This window comes from Crocuta crocuta, unplaced genomic scaffold (assembly GCF_008692635.1).
Source record: "Crocuta crocuta isolate KB4526 unplaced genomic scaffold, BGI_CrCroc_1.0 scaffold216, whole genome shotgun sequence".
Classification (NCBI taxonomy): domain Eukaryota; kingdom Metazoa; phylum Chordata; class Mammalia; order Carnivora; family Hyaenidae; genus Crocuta; species Crocuta crocuta.
The window spans coordinates 5529857-5554479 of record NW_027531504.1 but is presented as its reverse complement, the minus strand read 5'-3'; the positions used below and the strand labels follow the sequence as shown (position 1 = coordinate 5554479).

Below are 24623 nucleotides of genomic sequence, written 5' to 3'. Positions count from 1 at the left end.
CTCCACAAAGACAGTCAGATGTGTCAGTAGTGTGTTTGCTGAAGGACCTGGGGCTCAGGTGGGCAGATCTAGTGTTTGCTGTGTGGCAGGCGCAATTCTAGGTCCTCGTGACAACATGACAACATGCTGCTTTCGTGGAGTTTACATTCTGTTGTTCCAACTATCTAATCATCCCACAAATCTGCGAGTGACAGGCACTGTTCTAGATAGACACAGGGGAAGTAACGGTGTCCCAGGAGACCCTTGGGAGACTCCAAAACCATGTGATGATTTTATTTCTTCTCAGAAGAAAGTGGAAGTAAACTCGGATCATTACACAAAGCAAACTGCATTACAATTTGTGAGTTCTCAACCTAGAAAATAAACCACATGTTTTGCAGCGATGGAAGAGACTGTATAATGTGTGCAAAATTTTTGCAAAACATCCCTATTTGTCCATAAATCATGCTTGCTTGCTGTAAAATGTTTCTAAGAGAGAACAGTAGGGAACCTGCCCCTTAGGGCCTAAATGAAATAGGTTTTGATTAGAAGTTACCATTGAACCTGCTTAGAGAGTTTGTGCCTTAGAGGAGATTATAAAGGGAGTGAAAGCAGCAAACTCCTTTGAAGTAGCTGCCAGTTAATCTTCATGAAGTAGTCAGGGTGTGGACTGCAGGGAAAACCTCTTGTTTGTCCCCAAGACCAAATGGGATCAGAGGCATTAAACTGCTCAGGCAGTAAATCCCCTTCAGCTAGAATATTTCTTAGCACTGATTTCATAAGGAGCAATAGGGACAGTATAAAACTCTGCTTATCTCTTTCTTGTGCCCTAAAACTTCCTTTCCACTGCCACAAAAAGAACCATGTAAGGATTAGCCCAGGAGAAGCAACCCTTACTTATGGCAAGGTCCTAAGAACAGTAGTGAGCAAAACCAGATATGAGCCTTGCTCTCATGGTGCTTCTGTGCAGTGAAGGAGAAAGACTTTGGTAACCATACAAATCAATTTAAAATTACTACTGTGGTAACAGCAATGAAGAGGCCAGGTACTGCACCAGGAAACCCTATACGGGGCCTTGACCTGGTCATAGGGGTCAAGGAATGTTTCTCTGAGCAAGTGGTTCTTGAGCTGAGACTGGAATTACCTGGGTACAGACTATGCCAGGTGGCGGGAACAGTAGTTAACAGTAGTCAGCAACGTCACATGACTCGTGAAGACCAGAGTTCAGGTCTCTGATTTCAGGAGGGTATTTAGTTTAAAAGGCAGCACAGTGGAGTGGCACCTGGGTGGCTCAGTTGGTTAAGTGTCTGACTTTGGCTCAGGTCATGATCTCAAGGTTTGTGGGTTTGAGCCCCGCATCAGGATTTTCTCTGTCTCTCCCCAACTCATGTACACTCTCTCTCTAAATAAACAACACCAACAGCAACAGTATACTGGGGGAGTAAGGACTGCCAGGGTTTGAATCTCAACTCTTACTACCTACTGTGCAAACTTAGGGAAGACACTTTACCTACCTAGGACTAATGTGTCTCCTCTGGAAGTGGGATGATGGCTTATAACACAGTTGTAATGATTAACATAATACTTAGACAAGCTATTTCCCATTACAAAGGTTTTGGAGGAAAGGGAGATATACTCTTTGTATCACCAACCTTGAGTTAAAAGGAGGCATTCCATAATTACCTGCAATTCATTGATTTCTATATTTATAATATCATGGAAATGATTCTTTTGACCTCAGGGTTAAGGTTCAAACACCTATGAAATCTACTTGCTAACTAGTCACAGCTTAAGAAGGTCATAAAACTCTCAGGTATCTTGAAGGAGCTCGAGGATTTAGGAGAAAGAGAAGGAAAGCATTAACAGCTAAGTACTGACTTGGGTTTCACAGGAGGCATTCCAGGAGAGTACAGCCAGGCATTCCAATCAACTTGATTGAGAAGATCAACCTGTAAACAGGAAGAGCACCCAGTTTGCTACAGAATAACCTTTTCCATTGGAAAAAAAAAATCTAACACAGACTTTTAGGTCCTCAATTCTATAATTTTGTCTATATTGACATGTCAAGATAATTTCTAAGTCTCTTTTCTAAAATGAATTTATATGAACCAGTAGTGTTCTATTAAATAACTAAACTAAGAAAATTAAATACATACAAAAACACATTTCTGAAACATACTGTTGCAGATCTCTCTGAAATATACACATGAGTTCATGTTGAGATCACACTTTAAATAGGAAAAAATACAATGAAAGGTTGAATCTTAAATTCTAGACCAATACTACTATTGAGTAATTTAAATCAGGCTAACAAATGCCATTAAATGATGATATACTGGGCATGTAAAATAAGAAAGTTTTTAAAAGCCAACCTTATCTTTAAAGTGGGAATACAGGAAATCCTTCCAGTCATCAGTGGTTATGCTCTTATAGGAAAACTTGTTAACATAAGCCTTTAGAAATCCTAGGAAAACCTCTAATAGTTAAAAAAAAAAAAAAGAAAAAAAAAAGGAAAAAGAAAAGTTGATTAATGGAAAGGTAACTATTTAATATTTTGGCAGGGTCCTTGGTGTGGTACTATTAACCATAGAGAACAGAGAACTTTCAGAACATAGGGAAACCAGTAAAGGCTTCAGTGGTGAAAGAATGAATGTTCAAAAAAGGAGGTAGGACTTAAGCTGGGCCTTGAAAAATAAATGTAATTTGGTGGAAGGGAGAAGAGAAATCCTAATTACAAGTTAAGAGGAAGATACAATGAAGAAATATAGAAGGAACCCACAACACAAATTCTAAAAGCAATGGCCTTGGTGTGACCCGAAAAAAGGGGAATAATTTGAGATAGGCAGAATACACGTGGGTGAGGAAGGGTCTTCAAAGTCCGTGGGCAAAGGAGAACACTTCAGAACCCATTAATAGGGGAAGGTTACAAAAACTCAGCACATCTGTATCATGAACAAGTATGGTAGCATTAAAGAACATTAAGATAAAGATGTATGTTCTGACATGGATGTCTGTGGAACATTGCTGAATTTTAAAAAAAGAACAAGTTCTATATACATATGATCCATTTTCTGTAATTAAAATATATTTGTTCATTTATTCTTAGAAAAAAATCTGGAGCCATGCACACCAATCTGCTAACAGTGGTTATCTGGGGAGTGGAAAGGGCCTGAAGGACTCTCACTTGTTACTCTTACAAACTTCTGTACCACATAACTTTTTTTTTCAATGAGTACCTACTATTTTCCTAATTTTTAAAATACTGATGTATTTTCTTTAAGACAAGCAACACAATTTAGAATTCAGCAGTGATTCAAGGTTTTAAGTGGAGAGGCCACATATAAAATGACGATACAGATTTTCTTTAGCAGCTACGTACAGAATGAGTTCAAAGAATAAAATGAAGCAAACACAACAGTTAAAAATTCTTATTGTTCGCACTGCTCTCAAAGACAAAAAATCAGAAAATGCCAAGTACTTGCCTGGGCCCCCAAGAAGTTGTTCAAGGTAAAAGAGTAAAGCAAAGCCCTTCTCATAGGGAACTGAAGAATATGCTACATCAGGGTCCACATTCGTCAGATCGACCACAAGCTTGGTGTAAGGATGTGTATCTCCAAAAGTTTTTATCTGCAAGACACAGAATTAGATGAATGTTTAAACAGGAAGATTGTTACCACCCTGCAAGCCCAGAGGCATAACTTTAGGACAGTCTAGAACTTAAACTGAGAAGCTAGAAATTGTAGGTATGTTAGCATAAATTTCTGGAGGTCTATTAATGGAATGGCTACTTGTGTCGTGTTCCATAATACGCATAGTGGGTTTTATTATTAAAAAAAAAAACTAGAAAAATGTTTCAATTCCTGGTCAGCAAATTCAGCCTTCAGGAAGGAGCATTGAAAAATGACATAACTATACCAAATAAATTCAAACTAAGTAACTGGCTATTTGTAATAATTGTAATTATTGTAATTACAGTAATTGTAAAGACCCAATGAGGTCCTATTGGTCATGAACATAACCTTACACAGCATAATGACTAGTATGTATCAATAGAAGATTATACCAGTATCTGGCTGAATTTCCACACCTGTAAAAATGGCTTTCTTATTGCTACCTAGTAAAGTTAGTTTACAAACTACACTTGAATGCCTGTACAACCTTGGATGAATGCTTTTCACTGCATGACTCATTTACCGAATTCTGTAGTTCTCCCCATCCTCCCAGAGCATGAAAATGTCTGAACTTTTCACCGAACAGTCGTCCACAAATGTGGCGTTCCAAGTACACAGTATGTCCTTCATTTAACCTGAAAAACATTTTTTTTGTTGCAAATAAAATAGAAACAGTGACACAGCTGAAAGGAAAGAGCATTTTAATGAATAAGATATTTCCTTCTGGCTTTTCCGCAGAGTAAAGCACTGTAAAGCACATACACTACAGTCAAAGCAGATTGCCTACGTGGCCATTCTGCATTCCACTGAGAACAATGGGAAGCCCAGCCCAGCAGATAGATGGCTGAGGGGAAAATTAAGCCATGGTTCTTGTTTGACGTGCCCGTGTATTAAAATGTGACCATTCCAGGAACTAAATAACAAGCACAAGCTGAATACCCTACTCTCCCTAACACTGTGACAAGGGTTGCAGAATTTTTTTTAAAACTGTCTTTCAGAGATGAAAACAAAGAAAAACAAAATGTTTCCACAAAACAATTCAGAGTGCCAGGAGGTAAGGAAAGAAGTTAATAACAAGGACCAATAAAGAAAAAATAGTAATAGGGGCACCTGAGTTGCCCAGTTGGTTAAGCATCTGACTCTCGGGTTTGGCTAAGGTCTTGACCTCACAGTTTGTGAGTTCGAGCCTCATGTCAGGCTCTGTGCTGACAGTATTGAGTCTGCTTGGGATTCTCTCTCTCTCTCCCTCCATACCTCCCTACCCCCCACTGCCGGCATCTTTGTCTCTCAGAATAAATAAACTTAAAAAAGAATAATTAGGGGCGCCTGGGTGGCTCAGTTGGTTAAGCGTCCAACTTCGGCTCACGTCATGATCTCACGGTTTGTGGGTTTGAGCCTCACGTCGGGGGCTGTGCTGACAGCCATCTCAGAGCCTGGAGCCTGCTTCAGATTCTGTATCTCCATCTCTCTCTGACCCCCCCCTGCTCACGCTGCCCCCCCCCCCAGAAATAAATAAAACATTAAAAAAATGTTTTTTAAAAAAGAAAGAATAATTTAAAAAATCTTACCAAAAGTGGTCCCAAGTTTTGTTGGTCACTAGATTCCCTGTCCAACTATGAGATATTTCATGTGCAATAACCTAAAATGGAAATGATTCGTAGTAAACACTGGAAGGGATTAGTAGTGAAATGGATTACTTTAAACTCCATAAGTAAGCACTCCAGATCTTTTAATTCCATGTTCAATTTTTTTTTTTAGCATCAGTTGAGATATTCAGCGAGTTAGTTCAGCAAATGAATCATAATTTGGCCAAAGACAAAAGTACAGTTTAAAAAATTAGAAACAGGGGCACCTGGGTGGCTCAGTCGGTTAAGCATCTGACTTTGCTGCAGGTCACTCAGGTCATGATCTCACAGTTTGTGGTTGAGCCCCACATCAGGCTCTGTGCTGACAGCTCGGAGCCTGGAGCCTGCTTCAGATTCTGTGTCTCCCTCTCTCTCTGCCCCTCCCCTGCTTGTGCGCTTTCTCTCTCAAAAATGAATAAATGTTAAAAATAATAAAAATAAACTAAAAACAACTACTAAGAAGATATTATATGGACATATCACTCCATTAAGATGTATTTCATAAACATATGAAGATCAAACCATAAAATGTTATGATATTTATTAAATCTAACCGTTAATGTAACAATACCCAAATTACCTTTTATAGCCATATCTTCAATGTAATAATACAATGGACATTTTAGAAAAATTAGTTGATTAAATAGTTTTTGAGGGTAAGACAATGATAATAAATTTTAACTTACATTGGAGAGTGACTTGTCTCCTGCCTAAAAAAGAAGAAAGTTACCTTAGTATTCAAATTACAGACTATATTTAAAAGACTGCCTACATCAGGATGTCCTGTGGCACTAATAGTCCACTGTATTTCTATTATGGCACTCTAACGGGTATATATTGAGAAAATAAAACAAAAAATGCAGGACTAAAAAAAAAGCGTAATGCTTTCTCTCCCTCATTTGAGGAATTTTTCCAGGACCAGGAAGCTAGTATACTTCTCTCTGATTAACTTCTGGGAAACATTTCTTCTACTTCCATTTTTTGTACCTGTCCTAATTTTCCTCATGTACCTTATTCTCTCCTTATTGCCCACAGTGTATTTAAGAAACATCTGCAGTGATTTAAAGCAGCTTACAAAGGCATGTGAACTATAGTGACATACTGTATGTTCAATCCTTCGCTATACAAGGTCAAGTGAGCTTCTGTTTTCTTGTACCAGTACCTCTACACCAAGTGTAAATGGTCTAGTTTCTCCATCTGGATACATCATTCATCAATAGATTATTGTTACATAGCCTTCCCTCCTGTAACGTACCCACACACCTTGGATGTAATATTCTTTTCTCCCTAATGACCAAATTATTTTCTTTTGAAAAATAAGAATGATGAAGATAACCATAATGAGCAATAAAGTCAGGAAGAAGAGTTCTCTAAGGAAAAATGTTTTTAAAAAATATATTTTAGTAGGAGTCTAAGGCTTTTCATGTTTAGCTTTATGTTTGGAGAGAACTCAGTTCCAAAGGAAGAAAAATTTACACCTACCAGCAGAGTAGGAGTTACAAAAGTGAGGCAAGGATTTTCCATGCCGCCATACGGGAAAGATGGCGGCAAGACTAACAGGTCATACTGTCCCCATACGTACGGTCCTCCCAGATCTTCTGCAATTTTAAGCATAGATTCAGTCTGGAAAATTAATGCATATATATTTATATGTCTTAGTCACTACAATGATAGATTTCTTAAAAGTGTATATTGCTTTCTATGAAGGTGATGAGTTAATGATGCTCATTTTAAATGATATTGACACAAAAAAATGTAGCAACTGCAAATTCACATAAAATAAAGTGTGTTTGATTCTCTTACTACATCACTTAATACCATAATGTTTCATCCTTAAAACCTTAAATCTATTAGCTACTGTGATTATTAAAAAGGGTAACTATGTTACCAACCTCAGAAAATTCATAAGCAGACTTTTCCACCTGCTCTTTCTCAGACCAAACCAATGTTCTTGGGCCAATCTTCCTGCAAAATTAAAAAAGATTAATAAAAGTGAAATTCAAACAACTTACTTCCCTAGTTCTAGGAAAGAGCTAAAGTACTGTACACAAATCCTTACAGTAGTAGCGTGATTTACCATGTGCTTATGGGGAGGTGGTGAGGTTAAATGGTTGCTGAGAGATACAAACTGGCTGTTGTATATGCACCATAAATATGCAGCTCTAGAAGGAGGCATGGGGTAAGCCAAATGGAAAGCGAGACACAAAGTGCTCCCAAAGGTTACTTTATTGGCTCTGGTAAGAACTTTGGGATCTATTTCCTCCCACAATCTCACAACTATAGAAAGCCAGTCATAGCTCAGTCCGAGGTTATTCCAGAACAAAGGCAGATGTACTTTGTTACTCACTTGCGGACTTACGGGTTGAACACTCATACAAGAGGAAACAAGTAGAAAAACAAGGAAATCATGTCACATGCTGCTACATGGCTGAATCTTGAGGACATTATGCCTAATAAAACAAGCCAGTTACAAAAGAACAAATACTCTAAGATTCCACTCATGAAGTATCTAAAGTAGTCAAATTCATGGAAACAAAGTAGAATGGTGCTTACCGGGATCTGGATGGAGACAGAAATGGGAGTTGTTTTCTAAAGGGTAGAGTCTCAGTTTTGCAAAATGAAACAGTTTTGAAAATCTGTTTCACAACAATGTGGATGTACTGCACACCACTGACTACTGAGCTGTACATGTAAAAATGGTTAAGGTAGTAAATTTTGTGGGTTTTTTTAAACCACAATTTTAGAAAAAGAAGAGGGGCACCTGGGTGGCTTGGTCAGTTAAGCTTCTGACTTCAGCTCAGGCCATGATCTCACCATCCGTGAGATGAGATCAAGCCCTGCGTTGGGTTCTGTGCTGACAGCTCGGTGCCTGGAGTCTATTTCAGATTCTGTATCTCCCTCTCTCTCTGCCCCACCCCCATTCACACTCTGTCTCTCTTTCTCTCAAAAAATAAACATAATTTTTTTTTCTGAAAAGAAACAAATGGAACTATATATATCACATAGGGCTAGAACTCAAAAATATTTTTTTCATCTAAATTTCATCTTAAAAATTTTATGCAGCACCAAACCCGTAACAACAAGATTTTGTTTAGCTGTCCCATCCCAGGGAGGCGGTGGGTTCTAGGTTGTTGCTTCTCAAACTTGAATGTGCATATGTGCATAGAGATGATCTGGGAAGCTTGTTCATTTGCAAGCTATGATTTAGTAGGTTTGGGATAGGGCCCAAGAATTTGCATTTCTAACCAACTCCCAGGTGATGCCAAAGCTATTGGTTCCTAGACCACACTGAGTAAAGAGGGTAACTCATGTTATCTAACATGAGTTTAAAGAGATGAGCTGCCTACTGAAGTTTTGATTGCCTAGTAGTCACACTTTAAAAAAGCAAAGTGGAAGCAGATGAAACTTATTTTAACAATATACTTTGTTTAACCCAGTACATCCAAAGTAGTATCATTTTAAGATGTAATCAACATAAAATTATTAATGAGATATTTTACATTCTTTTTTTTTCATACTAAGTGTTTAGAAATCCGGTGACTATTTCATGCTTAAAGCACACGTCAGGCCTTGTGTGGTGAGCAACGGCCATGCTGGACAGGACACATCTATGTGCACCGGCTGCCAAGTCAGACAGCCTAAATCTGGGTCCTGGCTCTGACACTTCCTAGCTGTGCGACGATGAGCCAGTTATTCAAACCCACGAGCATCAGTTTCCTTACTGGTAACATGGGGAAAAAAAACCTCAGGTCTACTCCACAAAGATGTGAAGATTCCCTGCAGTAACACACTGGAATCGGCCCAAAATAAGACCTCATTGTGGTCAGCTGCCATGACAGTTACTGTAATTATCATTTAGTGAGTGTTTCCTATAGACCAGGAACTTTACATAAGTTAGTTAATCCTCACAAAAATCCTTTGAGGTACATATCATTCTAGAAAGCTTTTGGGGCACCTGGGTGGCTCAGTCGGTTGAGCATCCAACTTTGGCTCAGGTCATAATCCCATGGTTAGTGGGTTGGAGCCCTGCGTCGGGCTCTGTGCTGACAGCGAGCTCAGAGCCTGGAGCCTGTTTCAGAGTCTGTGACTCCCTCTCTCTCTGACCCTTCCCTGCTCACGCTGTCGCTCTCTCTCTCTCTCTCAGAAATAAAAACATTTAAAAAAATTTAGAAAGCTTTCAGGTGAAGTAATTGAAACTCAGAGGTGAGTAGCCCAAGGGTGTAGACAGGAACTATCGGTGCTAGAAACTGCATTTGCCTGACTTCTCCATCTTGTCCGCGCTTCTGGCAGTTTAAAGAATGTGATTACTACAGATATTCTTAATTGTAGGCTGTTTAGAAATAAGAACTAACAAAAAATTAAGAAGGGCACCCTAGCTATTGGTAAACTTTTGGTAAAATATCTTTTGTTTCTGTAATATCTATAGGCTTCCAAGTGCTTTAAAGTATTTTACCTCACTTCTTTTGCATAACTACCCCACAAGGTGGGAAAGGGAGACATTACAAGTTCAAGGATGAGGAAATGGAGATTATGGGAAGTGACTTGTTCAAATTTGTATCAGAATCTCTAACTAAAAGTAATAGCATGCTCATTCTACAATACTTGGAAAATCTGAAGGGTGACTGGTAAAGACTTTTTAATTTACAATTAGTTGCTATTTACATTTTATAATTAGATTTCAATTTTTCTAGAGCTGTCAGCTTGGTGTCTTGAGAAATGTACAAATGAGCTATTAGTTAATCCTGCCAGAGATTCAAGACGCCTAGAGTTTAGCCTTTTCATAAACCTCAAAATCTGTTCGAAAGCTCACCTGCTTTCTAAAGCTCCAACAACTAATGCGATCAGGTAGCAGGGGATCGGAATCTAAAGGGAGCAAAACAAACAAAGAAACAAAATCCACACACATGCTTGAATTAGTGCTTAAAAATATTACAGAATGAGTCAATTAATATTTAAAAGGAAATAAACTCCTTTTCAAATTTCACAGTTCTCATTTTTAGGGGGTCAAATAGTTCAAAACATTTCAAAACATCTGTTTCTCTTTTATTCTACAAGGAAACGCAGATTCCGAAATGTGAAAATTATTGCACATAGTCTTACAAGGTCTATTTCAAGCACTTCTCAAAAAGTAACCTGTAAGTAGGAGCTGTGCTGTTTCTCTTACATTTTTCAGTTTCTTTTCCTTGATGTAAAACAATTTTTTACTTTTTTTTTTTAAAACCATTCCTGGTATATTTGAGAGACATAGAAAAGAATCCAGCAGTAAGTGGATGCTGGAGGTTTGGGAGATAGAATCCCAGATACTGGTGTAGGAGCAAACCTGTCCACTGTGGCTTAATTACATGCTCTGTGAAGGAGGTCAATTAAAAACAAACATGCATCGGGGCGCCTGGGTGGCTCAGTTGGTTAAGTCCGACTTCGGCTCAGGTCATGATCTCATTGCTCGTGGGTTCAAGCCTAGTGTTGGACTGTGTGCTGACAAGTCAGAGCCTAGTGCCTGCTTTTGATTCCGATCTCCCTCTCTCTCTGTCCCTTCCAATTCACGCTCTTGTTTCTCTTTCTCTCTCAAAAATAAATACACATTAAAAAAACTAAAAACACTATGTATAAACATACACACACACAATTCATCAAGGTCAAAAATGCAAGAAATGCAAGTCAAATTACCAGCTTAAATTACACAGAAATTTAGCGTTAGGGACTGTAATCTGTAATAGGGTGGTTTGTTTGTTCTAATATAGTTCTTCCATTTATAAATAGTAAATAACCACATGCCTACACTGTGGTACCAGGGTGGGCAAAAGTGTAACTTAACAGAAAACCTGCCCACTAACTGGGATTAGAGAAAATGGGATCAAGCCACGCTCCCCACTTTGCTTAGCCAGCAACCCCTTTCTTTAGTACAACTCTGCTGTAAGTAGAACGCAACATTTTAGAGGCACAAAAGAAAAAGAAATGAAGAAAAAAGACAGAAGCTGCTTTCTAAATTCTGAAATATTTCAAGAGCAAGTTTGCTCTCTGGATGGGTAAAAGCTATTGGTAGTTCACCATCAATGAAGCCAAAAATTTAGACCTAAGAACTTACTTTTTGGCTGAATCTATAGATTTTCCTGCTGGAGTCTTCTGGGTCAGGTGCTTCTCCATCACGAATGGCACTCATAAGTGCCACCAATTCTTTAGGGACAGACACCTAGTCAAGAAGAGAAGTCATTTTCACTTACAAAAAAGATGCTATGTATCTTAAACTCTGTATGTAAAATAACGTATTCTCCTCTGCTTAATTATGCAATAGACGATGGTCCAGTAAGTGTGTACATATCGGTTTATAAATAAAGTTAACAATATATAAAACTGGCTTCTCTCAAAACAAATGTGAAGGATCTATCTAACCATTCATCCACCCATGTTAAGAGTGCTAGTTAGGAACTAGGTTAAAATTCCAACTCTACTCCTTACTAACTGCATGGACTGCTGGAATCAAGGACTATCCCCTCAGTATTAACAATCGAGCCAATACACATTCCAAGTTCTAGACTTGCATGTTCTTCTTGCATGGCCCAGTGTTTAAGGCTATTTCTAGGGCAGACATAGAGTCGGAAGCTCCACAACCAGTGCCATAACAACCACAATTCTAGAGCCAAACGGCACTCGGGAGATAATTTGGTTCTGCTTCCTTCCTCTATTTAGGCAGTGAGACCACCCTTGGTCGTGAGGTCATAAGACTTGCCCTGACTCATCAGTTAGTAAGTGGTAGAGGCGAGCCTAGAACCTGAGATTCTTTGCCTCCAAGTATATAGCTTTCTATAGCCCTATACATAGTAGGTGTGGTTTGGTTGTGGAATGACCTTAGAATCAGGAAGGCCCCATAAAGACAGGTTGGTCCTCAATTCTATTTGCTTGGTCTAAATAGGTCCGGCCTGGGACCTAGTATGTATGTATGTATGTATGTATTTAATATTATTTAGGGTTTGTTATTTATTTAGTATATATTTACTATTATAGTCCTTTCTTGGAAAAGGATTAGCAGTACCTATGACAAGAATAAGATGGAAATGTATTCAGATAAGTCTGCAATATAAGCCTATTAGGATACCTAGATAGAAGTTTATGTGGCTACAGAGCACATTTCTAGAACTTTTAATCATGCAAATGTTAATTTTTAAAAGTTAAAAGACATTGTCCCCAAATTCTTGCTTTGAGGTCCAGAATTCTGAATTTTGTTTACAATCAAAATAGTACCCATTTGCTTTTATTACAGTTATGTTCAAAACTGCCTTTGAAAGAGAGATGCAGGGGCACCTGAGTGGTTCAGTCGGTTTAGCGTCCGACTTCAGCTCAGGTCATGATCTTACAGTTCACGGGTTTAAGCCAAGCATTGGGCTCTGTGCTGACAGCTCAGAGTCTGGAGCCTGCTTTGGATTCTGTGTTTCCCTCTCTCTCTGAGGCCCTTCTCTCTCTCCCTCTCTCTCAAAAATTAAAAAAAAAACATTTAAAAAATTAAAGAAAAAGAATTTATTTAAAAGAGAGATGAAGGGCACCTGGCTGGCTCAGTTGGTAGAGCATGAGACACATTGGATATAGAGATTGTTTAAAAACAAAATCTTGAGAGACGCAAAATGAGGACCCCAGCTTCTTTGTTACATATTTCATATAGAATTTAAGTAAAATATTACTAACCATAAAAATCCAACTATTATCTCTGCTTATCATTTCTACCACATTTACTTATATGAGTCATTTAATTTAGTTAATAATTTGTGATACTTACCTCAGCACTGTAGGTTAGCTTCACAGAAGGAGTGTCCTGGCAAGGAAGAATTGCTCTGCAGTGGATGGCCTGGGGGGGTGGGGGAGGAAGAAAAAGAGAAAGCTATTCCCCTTTCTTATAAATCAAGTCATTAAGAAATCATTAAAATTGTAGCACTGTCCTTAGATGCATTCTTCTTAAAAGTAAGTCTCACATTTTCTCAGACCTTCAGAAGTAGCAAATACAGCCTTGTAGACAGAAAAGTTTGATTTTCCATGTTAATGTACGAGGTCAATCATTGCATTTCAGTTAAAGCATGAAGCAACGTTAAACCTTGTCTCCTACTCTCTACTTGGAGTAGCAGCAGTGCCCAGTGAGAAGCTGTTAGGGACCCTGAGAAAAAAAGGCTCTTTGGTGAAATAAAATTGAGAACCATGCATTCTACATTCCTGTCTTAATAAGTCATTTGCAACATGAGCCTCCTGACGGCTCTGAAAAGACCTACAATAAAGAAACCTGTTTGAATTCTTAAATTGTTTTTAACAGGGAACTGTTTTTTTCTGGTCAGTTATTAACATCTCATGGGACGTCTGTGTTCTGAGGAAAACAGCTTGGGGAATGTCACTAGAGTCTTGACATTTCAATTTGACATTTCAATGTCACTAGAGTCTTGACATTTCAATTTCAAAAAGTAAAAACTAAGAAGAAAAGGAGGAAGAAAGAGCAGTTTACCTCAATACCATCTATACAGATTCATTCACATGAGATAATAGTGTTTTTCTGCTTCCCCACCCACCCGTCATGAACGCCGGTTCCATCAAGAAGAATGGCCAGAGTACCTACGATTTTGTACCCTGGCCTACAAGTCACTCTGGACTGACTGCTGCTGAGCAGCCCCAGCCTCCTTGAGACTGTCCCCTGAGCTTGAAGGAGTACGGACACTAACACCTCTGTCTGAACTTGTTATAGATCCTACACATGCTTGCTGCCACTGTATACTTCCTTACGGCCCCCAAACTCTAGCCCTTTTCACTTCCATCTAGTAGATTCTCCAAAAATAGGGGATCCTAAATGACCTCTAGATGGACTAAGGACTAGAAGAACCACCCAACTCTCCCAAAGCAGGCCTCTAACACCACGCCTTTAGAAATCCTTAATGATCTCTAGTTGGGCGACTCAGTAGTGCCAAAGGGGATGGGACGAGTGTCTCACTGGAAAAGCCCACACCCAGGCACATGTGTGGGGAGCAACTGTAACAAACTCGTCACACAAAATCACGTCCACATTTCCCATTAACTACAGTCATTTCTTAATTTAACTGCAATCTCTTTCCTGTATTTCAAACACTGTTGCCAATAAGAAGTGGAATAACATATTCAAATTTCACATTCTTGTGACTCTCAAATCTTGCACATCTTGCCAATTTTAGATTATGGACATTCTAAAAGAAGTACTGACTGAAAATCAGCTTCTTTCTTTTTTTTAAATGTTTTATTTATTTCTAAGAGAGAGAGAGAGAGAGAGAGAGACAGCATGAGCAGGGGAGGGTCAGAGAGAGAGGGAGATACAGAATCTGAAGCAGGCTCCAGGCTCTGAGCTGTCAGCACAGAGCCTGACGCAGGGCTCAAACCCACAAACCGTGAGATCATGACCTGAGCTGAAGTCAGATGTTTAATCGACTGAGCCACCCAGGCGCCCCTGAAAATCAGTTTCTAAAAGAACGTACAACTTGTACATTCGTGCCTAGAAAACTGTATCTCAGATTAGTGAACTAAGAGTTTCTTGGATTAAAAAGGTATTCTAATTGCCAACAGGAAGTAAACATTTGTCTATTTTGTGTTCCAATACTGCTTCCTTTTTTATAGACTTGTATTCAAATTTGAGCCTAACAGTATCTATCCAGAGGAGTACTGAGAGGATTAAGTACCTAACTCAGTGCTGGAAAATACAGTAAGGATTTAATGAAGTGAGTTCCTTTAATTGTAGATTATTTGATTACTAACAGAATTAGGCTTCTTTTCTTCTTAGAAGATAGTTTGATATGTATTACCCTTGCAACAGATAGTCTCCAATTATAGGGTTCTTTATTCTTATTTTTTATTTTTTATATATAATTTATTGTCAAATTAGCTAACATACAGTGTGTAAAGTGTCCTCTTGTTTTTTGGGGTAGATTCCCATAAGGGTTACATACAACACCCATTACTCATCCCAACAAGTGTCCTCCTCAATGCCCATCACCCATTTCCCCCACTCCTCCACCCTGCCATCCATCCTCAGTTTGTTCTCTGTATTTAAGAGTCTCTTATGGTTTGCCTCCCTCCCTCTCTGTGTGTAATTTTCTTCCCCCTTCCCTTCCCCCATGGTCTTCTGTTCAGTTTCTCAAGATCCACACATGAGTGAAAACATATAGTATCTGTCCTCCTCTGACTGAGTTATTTCACTCAGCATTGTACCCTCAAATTCCATCCACAGTTCTTAGTTTTTAAAGACAAATAGTTTAAATTGTGTCATTTTAATGGCAAATTTAATATATTTACGTAACATACATAGTTGTAAATGTGGAAGAAGAATCTGGAATGGCTGCAAACCTAACTCAGTGTTGGTTACTTCTGGGCAATGATGTCTGCAGAGGACTGAAAAATCTGATCTTTCACTTTCCACTTCTTTATTATTAACATTTTTCATAACCGGTACATATTACTTTTGCCTCATTAATTTTTTCCTTTCTATCTTATAGCCATTTCTTGGGTGCCCACTCTAGAATGCCAAGTTCTGTGCCAGGTGCTGGGGATAAAAATATCAACACGACCTAGATAGTCCACTTCAAGGGGACATGATTTCAAACTAAAGGGAGTTTCTTTTTACAAGTAATATATGAATGTGTTAATAATGAGAGATATCGATGAAAATACATGCTGTTTTTATAACATATGTTAAAATCCTACCTTAGCTAAGACCTGAGACCACCGTCCATTTTGCTTCATTAAACTGACTGTGCTGGGAACTTTATGAATAATGAGTCATCCCAGATCTCTCTTACCTGGCACTGACTGAAGAGATAGGGGTGTTCCTTCCCAGAAGTTTGTTCAGGAGTGAGCCACTGAAGAGCAGAAGATGTTGGAGACGTCTCAAAAGAAATTTCTATAACGACTTCTTGATTTCTGTATGCAACACACAAATGTATTAGGAGTGTACAATTCAATCTAACTGAAGTTTGAATTCATAATACACAGACTATATACTATAAATATTTTATACGGTCTCATTACTGATGGAGAATCAGCTCTAGGAGTGCTGGCTACATCCCAAGTACATCAAGTTTGCCTCTCACGTTCTTACCTGAATGGCAGCTTCCGGGTCCTTTTCACTCCACCATGCTAATGGCTTATGAAGACGTAACAGGAATAATATTCGTGGCGAACACTACTGTGTGTCACACACTTTGCGCTGTGCTATCACGTAATCTTCTATGATAGTGGGAGAGTGGAAGAAGTAATTTTGGAGCTGTGACTACCACAGCGGTGGGTGCTAGAGCGCGACACAGGCTCGTACTGCCTTGCAAACTCACTGGATGGGTCAAGACACTGAGAATAAGCACTGAGAAACCTGGAGAGTCATTTTTATGTCTGCTGAATCGAGTAATTGAAAATGTGTGCTTGCTTTTAATCTCTACTTCCTACTAATTCATTTTTGTTGCTTTTTTTTTTTTTTTTTGCAAATTTTATAAAAGAATCAGCTGTGACAGATTGGAAATACCAAGAACTGGCCCTTCCCCTCAGACAATCTGAGCAGCACTTATAATGAGGAAATAGCAAGAGCTCTGGAGACTGGCAGCCATGCCTATGTTTGAATCCTGAATCTACGACCTACTGGTTCAGTAAACTTGGGCAAATTATTCGACCACCCTCTGTCATAGTTCTTCATCTGCAGAAAGAAGTCAATGATATCTACCTCACAAGTTACATGTGGTTGTTTCTTTCTCTTAAACAGGAAGAGGAGGCATGAAAATACTGGCCACTGAAAGGTGGGGATAGATCACTCTTACTTTAGGCCAATGGTTTTCCACCCTTTCTCCCCTTCCCAATTTATCCAGGAATGGGCTATACCCCAATATGACAATTGTGGCTGTCACTTTCTTGAATACATTACTTTATTTCTCTGAGGCCCCCTTTCCTCATCTGTAAAATGGAAATCATACCACAAATGGTTACTGTAAGGATCAGATAAATTATCTAAATTAGATAAGTGAGATAAAAGTATCTAAAGCATTATCTCAGGACTGATATACAGAAATGGTTCTATGTTTGTCACTGTCATTATTCCACTAATAAAAGTGGCTGGCCTCTGGGGAAAAGGTGAAAAATGTGCAGCTTGTAAAAGTTTCCCAGGTGATCCTGAAATGCCTCCTTAAAGTGGCATGCTCCATCATCATCACTCTAGGTATTAGTAAAATGATCAGTAAAGAAGTAACAGTTACCAAAACTCCTATTCTTGAGCATTTTAAACATGAGTTTCTTTAGTATCTTAAGAACATATAATTTTTACCATAAGCTTCAATCTGAAGAGATCAGTAAGAACACCAGTTACTACCTATACACAGACAAGAAATAGGAAAGAAAAATTGTCTACTTTAAAAATACTTCTTCTCAAGGGCGGAAATGGTGGGGGAAAGGGAGAGAGGCAAACCATGAGAGACTCTTGAATGCTGACAAAAACTGAGGACTGATGGATGTGGGGGGGAGGAGGGATGGGCATGGAGGAGAGCACTTGTGGGGATGAGCACTGAGTGTTATGTGGAAACTAATTTGACAATAAACTATTAAAAAAAAAATTGAAAAAAAAAATAAAAATACTTCTTCTCCATTATTTAGCTATGTAAAAGAGAAAGATAATAACATCCATACTTGCTCAGAGCAATAGGAAGAGAGATTTCCATCGGTGATCCTTTGTAACTTTGTCTTTCTCCAAGATCATATTTGACTTCTTGTCCATTGATGACCACTTTTTCTATCGTGAGGTCCTTGGTATCCAAAATCTAGAATTAAATTTGCATTTTTAAATGAAAAGAATATTGTTTTATTCACACCAGAGAAAACTAACATTAGTTATGGGTTAACTGTAATGATTACAGAGTAGAATTAGTTGCTCATAGACAGTAAAATACAGAGTGAAATTATAAGAATTAAAGAAGTCAAAAGTTAGTGTAGGTCCTGTCTCTTGGGCCCCTAAGCTTCCTGAAAAATTTCTGGTTCTAAAGTTTGCATATATACCATTACCTAATTGTGGGATCATCACACAAATTTGAGGTTTTAAGTGTAAGTCAAATCTAATTTAAAATACCTTTACTCCTTCCCCTAAAATGTAACTTCCCTGCTATGAAAAAAATTCATCTCAAACTTAAAAGTTTCTTTATCACCACTCCTCGACGTATCTCCCCATGTATTTCTTCCTGGAATCCCAACTCCTATGTACTTGCATCTACTCCCAAATTACAACAAACCCTGGCACTCGCTGGGCAAGTAAACAGGCAAATAAGCGGTACGTTGCCGCTGCGTACCTGGAAAAAGCCCAACCTGGTGAGGCAGCCCCTACCAAATGACCAACCGGGGGCTGGGAGAGGGTGTCTACTTGCCATAGCCCTGCCTGGGGCAGGATGGGAGCAGCAGCAGGTGTCTGAGTGCTTTCCGTCCTCATAATCCTCCATCCAAGCGCTAGAGACCATACCTTTCATGATCTCCCAAGTAATCTCTAGCTCTAGAATCTTCAACCTTCCTGTGCCACAAGACTGTTTCCAAACAACCTAAACAAGTCTCCCAATGTTGCTGTTTGAACTTCGTTACTATTTAAACTTCACTTGGTCCTTTGGCTCTGATAACTACTCACTTGTCTCCTTCCTTTCTTCTTTAAAGTTTACTTATTTTGAGAGAGGGAGAGGCGCGGAGAGTGCCTGTGTACGAGAGCATGAGCAGGGGAGGGGCAGAGGGAGAGACAGAGAATCCCAAGCAGGCTCCATGCTGTCAGTGCAGATCCCAACATGGGGCTTGAACTCACAGAGGCTGAGATCATGACCTGAGCTGAAATCAAGAGTCAGACACTTAACCCACTGGGCCACCCAGGTGCCCGTGTCTCCTTCCTTTCTTAAACTCTGGGCAATCTATGGCTGCTACTTCCTCTTTCTCATCAATCTCTCCTCCTTTTGCCTACTTCAGTCTGGCTTCTCATCCTCTACTACTGAAAGGGCAGGGCACGCCTTCTGATCGAGAGGTCTTTTCTGGTCAGTAATCTGACCCCACTCACAGCCCTTATGGGCCACTTCATCTGTTTGAAGTCCTTTCCTTGGTTTCTTTGACTTTACACATAAATGTTTTTCCTCCTTGTCTGATGCCATTTCCTCCATCTCCTTTCTAGCTCCTAAAAATGGACATGTCCCAATGTTCTAGCTTTGATCCCTTTTCTTACCATATTCGTCACTCCCTCATTCTCACTCATCCCATATCATCAACCAGTACCTCTGTGCTGATGACTACAGTCTGTTTCTACAGTTGTTACCTCTTCCCCAGGACTGCCGCTGGGTTTCTTAGTCACCTACTTGACATTTCCATGGGAAATATTGCCTCATATTCAGTGCGCTTCTAAAAATTCTAAAAATGAAGCTACCTAGATGTCCCAAAAATCAGCTCTCTCTCTTTATTTCTGTTCTGTTAACAGAATCCTCAAGGTACCTAAGGTTAGAGACACTCAAATAATCCACAATTGACCCCACTTCCCCATCCCCCATAGCCAAGTAACAAGTTTTTTTTTCATGCCGACCTCATACTTTTTTCTCTGTCCTTCTACCACCTCTGCAGGCCAGACCCTGCCTCAGAACCTTCTGCAGTCTGATCTCTCTACGTCTGGCATCTTTCTACTGAAGTCCGGCTGCAGTAGCATGGGCAGTTAGAAGACCAGCTGCTTCTCTTTCAAGTTGGTTAACTGAATTATAAACTCAGGAAAAGTCACAAGGGCAATCATTAATTTGATTCCTACCTCTCTAGGATCAGTGATATTTGGTTGGAAAGAAATTTCCATTCTGGTTTGATCTTTTTTTAAAGCAGCCAAATTTGTTAGGGGAGCCACCTGTTTCCCTGCTAATAGGTAATTATTCCTTTTGGGTTACTTTCTTCTGGGGGCATCTCGACCATCGCTCTTACTCTAAATGAGTAGAACTGACTTATCTTCTTGCACTTGCATATTCAAAATATTTGGTTTTATTAGATTTATATCTTTTTTAAAAAAAGGTTTTTATTTATTTTGGGGAGAGATGGAGAGAAACGCAGAGCGTAAATGAGTGAGGGAGGGGCAGAGAGAGGGAGATACAGAATCTGAAACAGGCTCCAGGCTCTGAGCTGTCAGCACAGAACCCAACGTAGGGCTTGAACTCACAAAAGGTGAGACCATGACCTGAGCCAAAGTTGGATGCTCAACCGACTGGGCTATTCAGGCGCCCCTAGATTCATATCTTATTAAGAATAAGAAGGTTACTCCTTTATGCCTTCATATTCCAGTACCTATTTCTGGCTATCTAATTTGTTTTAAAAACTTAATTTGAATATCTATGTAACTACTCATGTTTATAATACTTTTATAACCAAAAGGATGAATCAACTGGCTCATTTCCCAGAGGAACATATTCTATTGTCTGTAATTGCCTAAACTTTTCAAGTCTATTCAGAATCAGAGTTAGATTATTGTTATGACTATTTTTTAAAAATATTTTTCTTCTCTGTACTTAATACAGTAGTTGGTCCAAATCTCTCCTATAGCATTTATTGTACCATATCATATTGATATGTTTTCTCTACTAGATTTAGGGTTCTTAAAAAGACAGAGAATGTTAATTAGGTTTGCATTCCCAGAGGTCAGCACAGTGCCTGAAAACCAGTAGGTGTCAGTTGATACCATGCATGAAGCATGTGTTTGTTGATACCAGCATGAACTGTTGATATCAGCATGAAGCAAGTGCTAAACCAAGAGACAATGGAAAACAGTGTTTAAGCTATATATGTCAAGTCTTAATCTCAGCTATCATTCTCAAATTAAGAAATTCCCCTTCAATTTCACTAATAAATGTTATTAAAACAACTGATCAAAAATAGTAATGGGGAAAAAAAAGGAAACTGGCTAGTTGAAAAGTTAGAGTTAGTACTTTTCAACAAAGTTTTACTGAACACCAACTGTGTATAAGGCCAAGATGTAGTTGTAAAAAACAAACCTACTAATGGTAGGAAGTTACTAGGGATATAATTTACTATATCTCACAGTATCCTCTTTGAATAACACCCCCGAGACCAGTTATACTTCTAAGCAGCTGGCTAGATGCCATGGAATATATAACTAATTCCCTTTTTGCACAGGCTGCTGGGAAGCTCCACCTAAACCTCACAACCCACTTCTTTTTTTCTAGGACTTTATGCCATATGTTTGTCTTCCCTACCCTTACTCTCTCTTCCTCCAAATTCTTTAAAATTTTTTTAAAAATGTTTATTTGAGAGAGAGAGACAGAGCACGAGCAGGGAAGGGGCAAAGAGAGAGGGAGACACAGAATCCAAAGCAGGCTTCAGGCTCTGAGCTGTCAGCACAAAGCAAAACCGGGGCCCCAAACCCATAAACTGCGAGATCATGACCTGAGCTGAAGTCCCATGCTTCAGCTGGGACTGAGCTACCCACAAGTCTCTCTCTTCCTCCAAATTCTTATTTTTCATCTTATAATACTGTATATGTTTTTTAAAGCAGACTCATATTCTTTCAACAAAGCATGGCTTTAAATTAATAAGCTTTATGGAGCGCCTGGGTGGCTCAGTCAGTTAAGCACTTACTTTGGCTCAGGTCATGATCTCACAGTTCATGAGTTTGAGCCCCACTGCAGGCTCTCTGTTGACAGCTCAGAGCCTGGAGCCTGCTTAGGTTTCTGTGTCTCCTTCTCTCTCTGCCCCTCCCCTGATCACACACGTACTCTCTCTCTTTCTCTCAAAAATAAATAAATAAATAAATAAATAAATAAAAAATAAAAACAAAACCGTAAAAAATTAAAAAGCTTTCTGCCTCAGTATTATGTCTCTATCTGCATTTTCTACATGTTATTTGCAGGGTGCTATAATGAAAAAAAACGGGGTTATTATTAAAACCATAACCAAAACAACACCTTGATTCGACTCCCAGCTCTGCCACTTACTTAGTGAAGACAGGAGGGTTTGCAGTCAGAAAGATCTGTGTTCACTTCCTGGCTTCTGCAACTTACTATATAGGATCTTGGGCAAGACATTAAAACCTCTTTGAGCCTCCAATGGACAAAACACCTAAAAACATTTAAAATTTCAATACAAGAAGCAAATGCTTGGAAGTTATCACAAATGACTACTACACTTAAGTGTAAATAACCCAAAACTTCAGAAAGATTTTCAGAAAAGATGGGATTTAGTCCTACCAGAGGTCCTTCAACATTCCTCGCATCAAGGCCTCCAAGAATGAAGAGAGAAAGGATTCTTGATGTCCTCACCCAGCACTGCCACTGGGTCTTCTCTATTGATGGTGGTGAGGATGAGGTCCTCCCACCTTCTGCACATTATTACTGCAGCCCGTGTAAAGTTTAGGCACTGCTTTCTAACTGAATTCATCCATTAGTTCATTAACCTAACATATCCTCTGCATGCCAGGTGCTATCCTAAGAACCTGAGATACAGCCAGGAAACATGGACCGACCTTCAAGAGTCTGCAATCTAGCAGAGGAAAGATGCTAACTTTGAATAAATAAAACCAAACTCTTGGCCTTAAGTTGTTGCTATGAATAACAATTTACAAACAGATGTCACTGTGTAAAATCTAACATTATAAATCTAGGTTCCAATTTACTAAACAGACATGCCAACCAGACATTCTGATTTTAAAGCCTTACTTCTCTCAAGATTTGGGGAATGAAAAAAACAAGGGTCAAGGTTTTAGCTTGAGACATTCAACGTACATTCTTTTCAAAATTTAAGCATCTTGTCTCCTGCTTCCTCAAGGATCAGAGTTCACTATTTTTACAAAACAAGTGAGAGTGCAAGGTCCTATTATTTCAGTGATAAACTATCAAAATCTATTTTCTTTTACTGAAAAGAGAGATTGCATTGAAATGGCCCATCCTACCAGGGCAAAGTTGCCTGCAATAAAAGATACGATTATACTTCTGGCAGAACAAAGTACAACCTACAAGGAAATCGGGATCTTCTTGCTTGTAATATTTATTTTCTTCCTTGTAGTATTTTTGGTGACTAAGTATCAGTACATAGAGGAGTCCACCTACTTTTCAAATCAGAATTAGTCTAGCAAGATGTTAAAGGACAAAGAGTAGGTTACCTGCTACATTAATTCATATTAGTAAACTCAAAACACAGGCCTATTACACAAACAGGAAAGAGTCATGAGAACACCCTCATTCTTATCTAAACTTGTAATTATACCCAATTAATCGATCCCACTAATTTCCCACCATCAAGCCCACAACATACGGTGATCAGGTTGCTTAATGCTGTGCTTTAGTAGCTACCACAGTACTCTATGCAAAACACACTGGGGCTGGCCTTTTAAAGCCTTGACCCTCTTATTTCTAAAATGCTCACCTACGAAATTCTTCAGCTGAAAGGTACAACCGAAATGCTATCAATTTGAGTAAGAACCCTGAAAACAAGTTATGTTGTACAGATAAAATAATTTAATTATGTTCCATAAATCTAAAGAACTTTTCCTCACTCAAGTGGCTAGCGATCTTGTGAAAGTACATAATTTTCTAAGAAGCGCAATAATCACTGGCTCCTTGGTGCACTGAGGTCCGCCTGGACAGCCTGAATGGCCCACCCATCCTTAAGCGATCTGAAGAGAAGGGTGATAAGAAGCAAAGGTAGAAGGGCCATGACCCATGACCCTGGAGAAAGAGCTGCATCTAGAGTCAGCAGAGACTGGAAACATCAAAGCAGTGGGGATAGACGGGTCTGGAGCTGGGAATCCTCAGGGGTCTGAGAAAGACTGGTAGGGAGACTGAGGGGAGGCTTCCACAGGTCGATGGGTCTCGCCCAGCAGACGTGCAAGTTGAAATATGGTGCCTGGGAGCAAAGGGCTGGATCAGCACCCGCAGGACACAGGGTGTGAGACTTAGAGGAGACCGTACTGACGAAGGTGCGCTGGGGACTGGAAGAAATCTGCGGCCGGAGGAGGGAGTTCTGGGCTCCAGGCCGAGGACGTGGGGAGGCCACAGGGGAGTTAGGGAACTAGGATTACGGGGGAGGGAGGATTCGTGCTCATGAAGCCGGAGCGCTGGGTGAGGAGCAGGGCGTGGATGGGGCCCTGGGATGTGCCCAGAGGCTGGGAAAAGCCGTCCGGGGAGAGGGGCGCAGGAGGAGACACTTCGGTACGTTCAGGGGCTGAGGGAGGAACGCAGAGACCAAGTGGGTTTGGGAGGAGGAGATCCAGGGCGAGAGGGGGCTGAGGAAGGGGAGGCGGAGAGATGAGTGGGGGCCGAAGGGGAGGTGTGGAATGTGAGTTGAGGGCTGCGGAGGAGTGCGGAGAGATGCGACAGGCGGGCCG

The 24623-nt window shown here is 39.6% G+C and overlaps 1 protein-coding gene across 1 annotated transcript in view; it reads right to left on the bottom strand.

The window, feature by feature from the left end:
- LTA4H (leukotriene A4 hydrolase) overlaps positions 1-24623 on the bottom strand; it is a 36296-nt gene that overhangs the window by 11370 nt on the left and 303 nt on the right. Inside the window, exons 2-14 of the mRNA XM_077772305.1 lie at positions 17930-18060; positions 16066-16186; positions 13044-13112; positions 11361-11465; positions 10086-10138; positions 7168-7240; positions 6758-6898; positions 5962-5985; positions 5219-5289; positions 4174-4285; positions 3462-3606; positions 2352-2455; positions 1858-1928 (exon numbers count right to left, since the gene is read on the bottom strand). Of these exons, the coding sequence (XP_077628431.1) occupies positions 1858-1928; positions 2352-2455; positions 3462-3606; positions 4174-4285; positions 5219-5289; positions 5962-5985; positions 6758-6898; positions 7168-7240; positions 10086-10138; positions 11361-11465; positions 13044-13112; positions 16066-16186; positions 17930-18060 (1220 nt within the window). The remainder of the gene's footprint in view (positions 1-1857; positions 1929-2351; positions 2456-3461; positions 3607-4173; positions 4286-5218; positions 5290-5961; positions 5986-6757; positions 6899-7167; positions 7241-10085; positions 10139-11360; positions 11466-13043; positions 13113-16065; positions 16187-17929; positions 18061-24623) is intronic.